Consider the following 13,404-nt stretch of genomic DNA (forward strand, 5'->3'; position numbering starts at 1 on the left):
AAACTGTCCATAGTATTCAGGGATACATTAACTCGGGGAAATGTAGAGTAATAGGATAGAGGAATGGGTCTGGGTGGGTCACTCTTTGGAGGGCCAGTATGGATTGGTGGGCCTAAAGGCCTATTTCTACACTATAGAGATTCTATAATTTATCTTAAGCACCTCATAAGCATATTGATCTTATTTATGTCTAACATCCAAACATGTATTTTCCAAAACTGATCACTGAAAATGTGTCAGTTTGCTAATATTCCTAGCCCCCAGCACAATGATCAAGACATGTCTGTGCTGTCACCAGGCTATGATCACTTGCACTGAGTAAGGAAATAATCTGAGAACTTTTGCAACTCTAATTTCAGTACCACGTCTTGTGTGTGAATATCCAGCAAACTATCAGTGTAGTATTGTTTCAGTTGCATTTTACGGGTTAATTTTCTTTTATTCTTCCCTGAAATCCCTCCCTGAACCTTACCACAAATACATGCTGGAGTTCTGGCCAGAACTTTTTATTAATAGCTACTGTAATCTATACTAGAGGAATTTACGGCAGTCAACCCTTCAATTTTCCATCCCTTCTTGTGAGTCTGTGCCTTCAAAAGCTCAATTCTTTAATCGGACAGAGAGTGGAAAACAGTATAGGAGCATCACAGGAGCAAACCCACATCCTAACCTTTTTAAAACATACCTTTGCTTCATGTGTTCATGATAAATCCTACATCTTATTGATTGAAGATAAAAAGACTCATGAATCAGAAATAAAGAGCAATCCACCTGCCTCAGGGTTCATGAGTGATCTTAGCACCTGACTGCAATGCTGTGGCTAATTAGCTCTTACCTGGAAGTAATTGTGAACACTTTCCAAATGGTTACACAAAGGATTGAGCAATTCTATAGCAGACTGAGCAAGGGCTGGTGGAGTCATTTGGCGCAAGTGTGAAAATCCGACATCTCGATCACCTTTAACCTAAATGAAAAGTAGTAAATACCGTGTTTCTGAAAACATTCAGACTTTGACCTTCATTTGTACATAATGCAAATTTCCCACTACAAATGCAATTGAAGAAAATATACGCACATTGAAATAAATAAAGACTTGCATTTACATAGCGCATTAGCTTGCTGCAACAAAGTCATAACCGGCATATGTACTTTTGAAAAGAAGTGATTTGTAAGAAAAGCAGCAGTTAATTTGTCCACAGGAAAATACAATAAACAACCATGTGATAATGACCAGATAATCATTTTTCTCTCCCAAGAATAAGGTGAGGGACAAATATTGGCTCATACACCAGGAAAAACTTCCTTGTTCTTCTTAAAATAGCACCATGGGATCTTTCATGTCCTCTCAGTTTAATGGCACATCGGAAATAAATCTGACATAGCAGCACTGCCCACAGTACTGCACTCGAATGCTGGCCTAGACATTTTCTAAAAGATTCTGAGTTGCTAAGGTCAAAACATGCAGCAAAGCATCTCGCAATTTTATAATCTCCATCCTCCCTCACTTCATGAAATATAAAGAAGTTTCTTGACTAATTAGAGAGACTTAAGAAAAGAATGTTTTTGAATGGAGAGACAGGTCACAAATAAAGGTAAATTTAAAACCTGTGGCTAAAACAACCACAGAAAATGTTGAAGAAATTCAGCAGATCTGGCAGCATCTGTGGAGAAAAAGAAACAGAATTACTATCAAGTCTGAAATGACTATTTGGACTCAAAACATTAAATGTGTTTCTCTTGCCACATATACTGCCAGATCTGCTGAGTTTCTTCAGCATTTTTTGATGTTTGTTTCAGATTTCCAGCATCTACAGTATTTTGCTTTTCAGTGCCTAAAAGAACATGTACGAGAGTATTCAGGACCTTCTCAATAACCTTTTTGATACATTAAGATATAACTTTGCCCACTTTGTCCAATTTTTAAAGATTAGATTAGGTTAGATTCCCTATAGTGTGGAAACAGGCACTTCAGCCCAACAAGTTCACACAGCTACCTTTGATGCTAAAAGATTTGTTTCCCTTCATGCCTAGATTATGTAATTTAATAACCAAGAAATGGCTGTCCTTGCATCACTTCTTGACATTCAAGTTGGCTGCATGTGCTTCTGGCTTTCGGCTTTTGTCAGGAATAAGTGTCTTGTTCTTATAGGATCATGTTCCACCTCCATCCCTTCACTCCCTCAGCAACAGGAGGTGAAGAAGTTATTCTGTGGGAAATGTTAAGGTGGACCTATGATTTTTCTCATGGACATACAGCATTAGAAGAGCAACATACTTTGGCACTCAGCCACCTGTGATTGAAACAAATGATGTGCAATGTACATTACTCAGCGGTTCCAATGCAACAGTCAAGTGATGACAGCATTTCAGTCTTTCTCATGTATCAAGTAAAAATAGAACAAGAAACATTTGTAAAAGATTTGCAAAGCTGGCCCAAAGAGTGTTGAATAGCGTCTGTATATTATAAACTGTTTATGAATGCTACCTCGTCAAACATTACAGCATGTGAACTATTCCATATTACGCTTCCATATTCCAGAGAATCTACCTTATTAATAAGTCATAAATATCCTTCCTATATCAATTGTCAGTATCTATTAACCTTTAAGAAGAGCATTTTTTTTGCAGCAGTTGCAACCAACATGTAGTCCAATTTGCGAGCTAGGTCCTCCAGAAGAAAGACTAGTTCAGCTGACCCTAGCTGTACAACTTCAGTAGCCTATAAGGAGAAAAAACAAATATTGATGTTGACCTAAAAGCTAGAGCGAAATTAAGTAGCCCATTTTTGTCAATTTAGCTCACGAGTTTACAGTTAAATGGACAATGTTATGTTATACAACTAATTATCTCAGAACTGAGCTGTATAGATGATTAGAAACGTAGCTATCTCGAAGTATATTATTATTATTGTTATAATAAAGAAATAAAACGTGTTTTTTAAGTCTTGTGATATTCCAAACAGATGTCTTGATGACAAATTAAGCTATGTACTGACCTTGGTATGTAGCTCAGTGTCCAGAACAGATTTGGTTACTAGTCCACACTTTAGGACAAAGAATACATCTGTATCCATCTCTCTAAAGTAGGCTCTGTAGTTGGATAAATTAACTAGGACCTTCCCTTCTTCTGTGTTTTCCTGCAGAATATAAGATATTGTGTGAAACATTACGTAGACATTTAAAGAATACACAGACATTTTGTAATAATGAATTGTGGATCATCACTCATTAAATTTTAATTATTGCAATCACTGTACACAATATTCATGATATGTCAAGCTCTGGCCACTGATATCTACCAGGTCAACTATCCCACTAAGTCAATTTTATCCCAGTCCTAAATGTAAACCTAACCACTCCATGTGATCTATAGAATTATATAAACAAACAGAGGAGCAATTTCAAGTAAATGCAATCATCTTGCATGCATGAGCGCTGAATCAATGATACATTGCACCATGGAGAGCTGGGATAAAGACTTGCACCTGCAAATCCTCGCCTGCTGATCTACCCATCTGTGAAGAGGTGCTTTGAGAGGCACATATTGTGACCAAAAGGGAAAGTGAGATAAACAGAGAGTGAGAAAAAGTGAGTCACTGCTTTACAGAAACAGGATACAAGTGAAGGTCAAAGCCAAACACCTGCCTGTCCTTCTTAACTGTACCTTCCCTTGTGTACTTTCAGATTGCATTTGACTTTCTTCTGTAGGCTCCTCAGTCTGCGAGCTGTCTGTAGAAGAATTCTTGTTACCATCAGATTTCGGTTTCTTCTTACCCTTTTGATCTTGAAGAAAAAAACACGTAAAAACAAACATTAACTACCACAAGGTCTGAATTACTGATATTGGATCCTTATACCAGGGGTATTTTTTTGCTCATTTTTCTTCTTTTACTCTGAAGACACAGGCTTTAGTTCCATAGACACCAGTCAGCTAATGGTATCCTGACCAAGTGACCTTTTTTTTCCAATTTAACATATTTTTCAAATCAACCTATTCAGTGATGTTGTTACACACCTCTGAAGCAGGTGGGATTTGAACCCAGGCCTCTTGGCTCCGGGGTACGGACATTACCACTGTGCCACAAGTGGGCCCAAGTGGTTTTTTATTTACTGAATCAAAGTAGTAAGCACTAGCTGCAATTCAACTGAAATGGGGATATCAGAGTTTGATAATTTTCTAAAGAACACGTAATTTTTCCCGATAATAGTCTTTACATTGTAATGAGCAACAGGAAATCTGAGTAACTTGGCTGAGGTCACTCAACTCAACGTAACTGGTGACTGAAACTTCAGATCCTGATGCTGTGTAAAACTCAGCTGTTCACTGGACGGATTAGTTGGCCCAGCAGGGAAGGATACTTTTCATCTGAAAGGGGGTAGGTATTCCAGATTTAATCTGGAGCTCCTTATTCCCTCTTCTCAAACACATTATTGAAGGGAAGGAAAAATGGAATCACTGTAGCCACACTGGTAATGCTACTGCCTTCATGAGACCAGAACAGACAGGATCAGACCATGGATCACCTTCTTGGTCACAGATCATATATAACCTAAATAAAAAAACATGTCAGGATGAGTAAAAGAGGTTATACTTGTATTGGACGTTAAAGAACTTTCTCATCAGAAACTTCAAGGGAATTTATATAAGGCAAGGCAATTAAGTGGATAAGAATATTGTGGTTGAAATACAATATGGAAAAAGTAAAATGCGATGTCGTTCTTAAAAGGTGAGACTGGGATGTGTGATATTCGCAGGGAACTGGGTGTTCATATTCATGAGTCACTGAAAGCCAACATGCAGGTGCAGCAAGCAATTAGGAAAGCCAGTCAGTGGTATGGCTACCTTTAATGCAAGAGGATTTGAGTACAGGGGTAAAGAAGCCATGCAGTAATCACAGACAACCTTGGTGAGAGAAACACCAGGAGTATTGTGTATGGTTTTGGTCTCCTTTGGAAGGATTTGCTTGCCACATGGAATCAGTAAGCTCAGTTAGCTGAATGGCTGGTTTGCGAAGCCGTGTGACATCATGGGTTCAATTCCCACAATGGCTGGGGTTACCATGAAGGACTCTCCTTCTCAATCCTTCCCCTCACCTGAGGTGTGATACGTTCGCCTCTCTCCATTACAACAGCAGCCCTAAGGTCTGGAATGACTGTGCCAACTTTACCTTTTCTGCTTGCCATAGAGGAAACATAACATGGGTTCACCAATCTGACTTTTGAGTTGGTGAGAGAAATTGAGGAAACTAGGTCTGTGTTTTCTGGAGTTTAGAATGAAGGGTGAAATATACAAAATTCTTAGCTGCTTTGCAGGATAGATGTGGGAGAGGTGTCTACCTTGCAGGGAATTTAGAGCCAATGGGCACAGTCTCAGAATAAGGGACAAGCCATTTGGACTGAAATGAGGAGGCATTTCTTGATGCAGAGGTGGTGAGTCTCTGGAATTCTCTACCTGAGACGGCTGTGGAAGTTCAGTCACTGATTATGTTGATAGGTTTCTGGTTGCTAATGACATCAAGAGATTCAGGGAGAATGTGGAAAAATAGTGGTGAAATAGAATATCAGCATGATCTAAGTGAATGATAAAGCAGGCTTGAGAAATTGAATGTCTGCTTCTGTTCCCATTTCCAATATTCCCATTCGCCTGCTCAGTGCCCAAACTACTTGAAGTTCTGACCTCAAACCCTTGATCACCTTTCTTTCCTTTCTTAGTTGGTGCTGCATGAGATACAGTCACAGGAACCTCAGTGACCTCCAAATCAAAGTTTGCCAGTGGAGGGATGTATCCAGGTGTTGCTGAGATGTTAAAGGAAATGACAGCAGATTAGAACTTTCAAATTGAAGACTAAGGACAACAATAAGATTTTATGCACCAAAATACTGTTACAATGAAGATGGAAAACAGCTTCTATACAATTTTCAAATTAACTTTGGAAAACATGACCTAAATGCCAGCCGACTTTAGGTTGTGCCCAGTTCATACTTCTGCAAGTAGTAAAAAGCCGCTTCAATCCCAAGAATCAGACATGTACCAGACTTAAGTCAGTTTATATCAGCCATAGTGCATCTTTATTGGTTATTGGGATACAAAATCAGCATCCTGTTACTGTCATGACCCACTTGGGTCTCTTTACACAGGTGACCAAGGCTCTCACTGGAAAGAGGGAACGAACTCATTATACAAATGGGAGGAATTAACATTACTAGAAATCTAAGCAATTTTTAAGTACTAATGAGCAACCATGTATTGGTATCGATTCAGGCTGAAACTTTATTGCTGGAACAGCACAGCAGGTCAGGCAGCATCTAGGGAACAGGAGATTCGACGTTTCGGGCACATGCCCTTCTTCAGGAATGAGCAGAGAGTGTTCAGCAGGAGAAGATAAAAGGTAGGGAGGAGGGACTTGGAGGAGGGGCGTTGGAAATGTGATAGGTGGAAAGAGGTCAAGGTGAGGGTGATAGGTCGGAGTAGGGTGGAGGCGGAGAGGTCAAGAAGAAGACTGCAGGTCAGGAAGGCGGTGCCGGGCTGGAGGGATTCGGCTGAGACAAGATGGGGGGAGGGGGGATGAATTCAGGGCAGCCTGACCAAAGGTTTCTCTAAAGAGGCAGTTCCATTAATGGAATATGTAGGTTTTTTTTCTTAACATAAATAAGGTGATCATTGTTCGATCAACAGGTGCTGGATGACTAACCCTCAGTGGTCTGTCGCCCATGATCCCCCTCCACCTTCAACTTAATTCTGCCAGTTTAGGTCTCCTTCCAGATTTTCCATTTATCCAATTCTTCTCACTGCCCTTCAACTAACCTGCTGCTTTGCATCTGCAGGCAACTTACCACAAGTACAGTACCAAGGTCCAGCAGGGACAACAAAAGTTTTCAGACTTACAGATGCTTTCATCAATCAGACAGTAGCTCGCAATAAATGAAAGGAGTCACATCAGAACTAGCCCCACTTTTCACAATATAGCACTCGTCCAGATTAAACTGGCAATTTCAGGTTGAGGTAACGTGGCACGTTGATACTGAGTTGGTAGAACTCTAAACTGGAAGAATAACTAAATGTTGGTCTCACCTGAAATGCTACACATCTGCTATAACTGAAGAAAGCAATAGAATGAACTTGTCTAAGAAAACAAATCAATATGAATAGATTTAGATCTTTTGGGATCAGGCTTGCACCTCACCTTACAAATTGCGAGCTCAGCCGACATATAATAATCCAGACCATCTCAAAAGTTGCATGGAAACACATCAATGTAAAATGGTGCACACAAGACACTGCATTCAGCTAAAAAGCCAAGAATACACTGACACTTATAGCATAAACTATATCAAACCTGCCAAACACTTCTCCAATAACACCTGCAAATGTGTAATGTTCTGCAGCCGGAGAAGTACCTTGCCCTTCATCTCAGTGTCCTGCTGTTTACAGAATGCATTCACAACCTGGACAGAAAATAAAAACAAGCGACACCATCACAAACAGAACTGCCATCCGTGCATAAAACTGGTCAGCCACACTATTCTGTATTGTGCAACTGTCTTGCCTCCTTAGACACTATCATTGATTTGAAACCAAATCTGTACGTGGCTATCACAGATTGAGTTTTTAAAGAGTGTAAAAAGCAGCTAACTATGAACTGGCCAACTCATTAAGAACACTACACTTGCTTCATTACCTCTCTGAACCAGTTGAGTGTGTGAAACAGCACTGAGCAGAGAAGCTCCCGCTCCTGTTTGGATAGTGACTCCACCTTCTCCACTAGTTCGAAGTTAGTCAGGTAAAGTGGACAACCTGCAATAAAGAGTCAGTATAGTAAAGTCAAAGGTGTCAACAGTCTTGGTGTATGCATTAATCTGTCTTCCACAATAAATGCCAGTTCACTTTTTAGACACACAGGATCATACAACAACTTTTACTTACATATTATGCTTTGTAATGGCACTTTAAAATCTTCACTATAACCTGAACTATAACCCAATTCACAGATATTTTGCATTTAGTGCGCCATTTATCTAGATGGATTATTACACAGGACTTATTACTCCCAGAATAATCTGCTATAAAATATATTGTTACATAGGTTATTAAGAAACAAGGTCAATCAAATGAAGCTGTTATTTTTGTTTGGAACATTTGTAGGCATTTCTGGATTGTCTGTCTCCCCCAGTTTTAACAGCTCTGCTAAAAATACAAAATAAAAACAAAATGCTGAATATACTTCACAGATCTGGTAGCATGCATGGAGAGAAAAACATAGTTAACATTCTGAGTCCAATGTGACTCCTCTATGGAACTCCCCAAGAACAACCATATCGGACTCGAAATGTTAATTGTGTTTTTTCTCTCCATCGATATGCTGCATTTCTCTAGCACTTTGTTTTATTTCCGATTTCTAGTATCTGCAGTATTTTACAATTATTTGACAATTAAAAATACAGAATCATAGAATTTTACAGTATAGGAAACGGTGTCAGTCTAGCAAATTTTCTTTGCATGTCTCTATGTCTTTAACATACTTCAATAAATGAGAAAGGATATGGACCGCAGTGGTTCAAAAAGGCAGCTTACCATCACCTTCTCAAGGACAGTTAAGCTCTGGCAGTAAATGCCCACATCCCATGAGTAAATTATAATGTCCAGAAGTGAACACAATACTCTATGTGGTCTGACCAATGATTTGTAGAGGTGTTGCATCACTTCCTTCCTTTACATTCACAGATCCCAAGGTTCATATAAGCCTTCTTAACAACTATTTCAACTTGCTTGACCACTTTCAGGGAATTAAGCACGTGAACCCCAAGATCCCTTTGCACGTGTACTCCATTCAAAGTTGTATCATCGAGCCTGTATTGTTTCTCTCCCTCTAACAAAATGCATTACCTCACACTTCTCTGCACTGAATTTCATCTGCCAGGTCTCTGCCCATTCCTTATACCCAAAATGTCAACTCCCCTGCTCCTCAGATGCTGCCTGACCTGCTGTGCTTTTCCAGCATCACACTTTCCAACTCTGCCCATTTAGCTAACTTGTCAATGCCCCTCTGAAGTCGCTCAGCGTCATCTTCTTAATTCACTATTCTCCCAAGCTTATTTCAAATTTAGAGATTTTTTTCCCTCAAAACATACTTCCAAATCATGGCTCACCCACTGTCTCAGGACTGCAAAGCAATTGCGGCTAGAAGACAGGAGGGCAGTGCAAGGGCAGAGTCACATTTCTCCCTCCTTTTACAAATATAAAGTTGTCACTCAAACACTGCATTTGTATCAGGGTTTATAGCAGCCCTTTATCATAGTGGGTTAATACAAAGCTTCCAGGAGTAAGCATCATACAAACATATCACCATACTGACACGGTGAGGACGATAAAATAATGTATTTTACTTAAATTGTGTGTGACAAAGTATAGCTCTGAACAGAAAATGAAATAAAAGTCACAACAACTCTTAATCAAATCGCCAAATACTACAACACAGAACGAGGTTATTTGGCCCATAAAGTCTGCACTGGAAATTCCCACACTGGGAAGCAGAAATCTTTTTTGGTGCAAGTTCAGTGGTGAACTTGTCTATATTAGAGTGACTTTATTTACAGCAGATGTTCTACAGTGTCAGAAACGGAAACGGCAAAGTGCTACATTAGTACGTATTTGAACAGGTTCTGAAGAACTCAACACTACCACAAGACATATTAATCCTCTTTTGAAAGATCTTTCATGATGATGCATCAAGTAAAAATTACATGCAGCTGCATTGTGCAAACCACAGCCCCAGGCACATCCTACTAATAAGTTAGCTAATCAAATGAGTTAAAAAAAATTGGCTCTTAATTTTAAAAACGTAGAATATTCTATGTATACAACAAAATCAGCGCAACAATGCTGCAGTATTTGACTTTACCACTAGAGAACCCTCTCGAGTCACAATACAGTGCTGTAAAGTTTCACATAATGACTTTTTGCCACAGATACTTTGAAGTTGGTCAGGAAAGAAATGATCAAATAGGCTGCATTTTGTTCTGGACAGGCAGTGGTCTGTCAATGCAGGGAAATTAAACATTTTTTCTCATGTAGTCCGTGCTCAATCGCCTCCTGGCTTTTGTTTCTACACATACCTACCATCCACTTACAAGGTGCTTCTCATTATCCCCACTCTAGGTTCTTCAGTTTGAAATTTCTCTCCAGTACCTTCCCTCTTCACTCAAAAACCTACTCAAACATTTCCTCTTTGACTACGCTTTTGATTCCCCATTCAACATTCTCATTTTTTCTCACTGAGACAACCTTATCTTTTTCATCCTTAGTTGTTCTTGGCTTGGAGAAAGGTCATCACCCACAAGTGGCAAGCTACCACAGTTGAGGCTTATCCCAGAACCTTGAGGAAAGCTCGGGCAAATATTGCTGGACCCCATGCTGAGATATTTGTATCATCGATTGCCAAGATGCCATAAGACTGCAGGTTGACTAATGTAGTACCATTATTTAAGAAAGTTGGTAAGGAAAAGCCAGGGAACTATAGACTGGTGAGCCTGATGTCAGTGGTGGGTAAGTTGTTGGGAGGGGATTCTGAGGGACAGAATTTACATCCATTTTGAAAGGCAAAGACTGATTATTGAAAAAGTGACCATGAAGATTGATGAAGGCAGAGCGGTAGATGTTGTCTATATGGACTTCAGCAAGGCATTCAACAAGGTTCCACATGATAAACTGGCTAGCAAGGTTAGATCACATGGAATCCAGGGGGAGGTAGCCAACTGGATACAATATTGGCTTGACAGAGGGTGGTGGTGGAGGACTATTGTTTGGATTGGAGGCCTGTGACCAATGGTGTGCCACTGGCTGATCTGCGTTTTGTCTTTTACGTAAATGATTTGGATGTGAATATAGGAAGTATGGGTTGTAAGTTTGCAGTTGACAACAAAATCGGTGATGTAGTGGACAGTGAAGACGACTATCTTACAGTACAATGGGATCTTGATCAGGTGAGCCAATGGGCGAGGAGTGGCTGAATTTAATACATAAATGTGAGGTGTTGCATTTTAGAAAGGCAATTCAGGGAAGGACTTATACAGTTAATGGTAGGGCCCTCGGGAATGTTGCCAAACAAAGAGACCTAGCGATGCAAGTGCATAGTTCCTTGAAAGTGAATTCGCAGGTAGACAGGTTGGGTGAAGGTGGTCTTTGGTATTTTTTTCTTATCGGTCAGTGCATTGAGTATAGGAATTGGAATGTTATGTTGTGGATGTACAGGACATTGGTTAGGCCACTTTTGGAATACTGCATTCAATTCTGGTATCCCTGCTATAGGAAAGGTGTTGTTAAATTTGAAAGGGTTCAGAAAAGATTTGCAAAAATGTTGCTGGGATTGGAGGGTTTGAGCTAGACAGAGAGGCTGACTATGCTGGGGCTTACTGTCACGGAGCATCAGAGGTTGAGAGGTGACGTTATAGAGGTTTAGAAAATCATGAAGGGCATGGATATGTTGAATAGCCAAAGTCTATTTCCCCAGGTAGGGGAGACCAAAAACTAGAGGGCATAGGTTTAAAGTGAGAGGGGAAAGATCTAAAAGGGACTTGAGGGGCAACGTTTTCATGCAGCAGTGATGCATCTATGAAATGAACTGCCGGGGAAGTGGTGCAGCAGGTACAATTACAACATTTAAAAACCATCTGGATGGGTACATGAAAAGGAAGGGTTAGGAGGGATATGGGCCAAATGCTGGCAAATGGGAGTAGATCAGTTTAGGATAGCTGGTCTGCATGGATGAGTTGGACCGAAGGGTCTGTTTCTGTGCTGTATAACTCTATGATTCTTAAGTACTTTTCTTTATGGTGTCACAAAACATTGGAGCTTTGATGCGCAAGGTGCTGCATTTTGGGAAAGCAAATCTTAACAGGACTTATACACTTAATGGCAAGGTCCTCGGGAGTGTTGCTGAACAAAGAGACCTTGGAGTGCAGGTTCATAGCTCCTTGAAAGTGGAGTCGCAGGTAGATAGGATAATGAAGGAGGCATTTGGTATGCTTTCTTTAATTGGTCAGAGTACTGAGTACAGAAGTTGGGAAGTCATGTTGCAGCTGTACAGGACATTGGTTGGGCCACTATTGGAATATGGATCAGTGGTGCTGGAAGAGCACAGCAATTCAGGCAGCATCCGAGGACAGGCAAAATCGACGTTTCGGGCAAAAGCCCTTCATCAGGAATAAAGGCAGAGAGCCTGAAGCATGGAGAGATAAGCTAGAGGAGGGGGGGGGTGGGAGAGAGTGGCATAGAGTACAATAGGTCAGTGGGGAAGGAGATGAAGGTGATAGGTCAGGGAGGAGAGGGTGGAGTGGATAGGTGGAAAAGGAGCTGGGCAGGTCGGACAAGTCCGGACAGGTCAGGGGATCGAGTTTCTGGAGGTTAGAAGCTAGGATGAGGTGGGGGAAGGGGAAATGAGGAAACTGTTAAAATCCACATTGATGCCCTGGGGTTGAAGTGTTCCGAGGCGGAAGATGAGGCGTTCTTCCTCCAGGCGTCTGGTGGTGAGGGAGCGGCGGTGGAGGAGGCCCAGCACCTCCATATCCTCGGCAGATGGGAGGGGGAGTTGAAATGTTGAGCCACTGGGCGATGTGGTTGATTGGTGCGGGTGTCTCGGAGATGTTCCCTGAAGCGCTCTGCTAGGAGGCGTCCAGTCTCCCCAATGTAGAGGAGACCGCATCGGGAGCAACGGATACAATAGATGATATTAGTGGATGTGCAGGTAAAACTTTGATGGATGTGGAAAGCTCCTTTGGGGCCTTGGATGGAGGTGAGGGAGGAGGTGTGGGCGCAGGTTTTACAGTTCCTGCGGTGGCAGGGGAAAGTGCCAGGATGGGAGGGTGGGTCGTAGGGGGGCGTGGACCTGACCAGGTAGTCACGGAGGGAACGGTCTTTGCGGAAGGCGGAGAGGGGTGGGGAGGGAAATATATCCCTGGTGGTGGGGTCTGTTTGGAGGTGGCGGAAATGTCGGCGGATGATTTGGTTTATGCGAAGGTTGGTAGGGTGGAAGGTGAGCACCAGGGGCGTTCTGTCCTTGTTGCGGTTGGAGGGGTTGGGTCTGAGGGCGGAGGTGCGGGATGTGGATGAGATGCGTTGGAGGGCATCTTTAACCACGTGGGAAGGGAAATTGCGGTCTCTAAAGAAGGAGGCCATCTGGTGTGTTCTATGGTGGAACCGCTCCCCCTGGGAGCAGATACGGCGGAGGCGGAGGAATTGGGAATACGGGATGGCATTTTTGCAAGAGGTAGGGTGGGAAGAGGTGTAATCCAGGTAGCTGTGGGAGTCGGTGGGTTTGTAGAAGATGTCAGTGTCAAGTCGGTCGTCACTGATGGAGATGGAGAGTTCCAGGAAGGGGAGGGAGGTGTCAGAGATGGTCCAGGTAAATTT

General features: G+C 41.6%; 1 protein-coding gene across 1 annotated transcript in view; it reads right to left on the bottom strand.

The window, feature by feature from the left end:
- fancd2 (FA complementation group D2) overlaps window positions 1–13,404 on the bottom strand; it is a 105,500-nt gene that overhangs the window by 31,470 nt on the left and 60,626 nt on the right. The window contains exons 24-30 of the mRNA XM_043707668.2: window positions 7,679–7,794; window positions 7,337–7,445; window positions 5,694–5,795; window positions 3,664–3,782; window positions 2,996–3,136; window positions 2,603–2,719; window positions 836–964 (exon numbers count right to left, since the gene is read on the bottom strand). Of these exons, the coding sequence (XP_043563603.2) occupies window positions 836–964; window positions 2,603–2,719; window positions 2,996–3,136; window positions 3,664–3,782; window positions 5,694–5,795; window positions 7,337–7,445; window positions 7,679–7,794 (833 nt within the window). The remainder of the gene's footprint in view (window positions 1–835; window positions 965–2,602; window positions 2,720–2,995; window positions 3,137–3,663; window positions 3,783–5,693; window positions 5,796–7,336; window positions 7,446–7,678; window positions 7,795–13,404) is intronic.

This window comes from Chiloscyllium plagiosum, unplaced genomic scaffold (genome assembly GCF_037043375.1).
Source record: "Chiloscyllium plagiosum isolate Xiang-an unplaced genomic scaffold, Cpla_swu_hap1 HiC_scaffold_14, whole genome shotgun sequence".
Classification (NCBI taxonomy): domain Eukaryota; kingdom Metazoa; phylum Chordata; class Chondrichthyes; order Orectolobiformes; family Hemiscylliidae; genus Chiloscyllium; species Chiloscyllium plagiosum.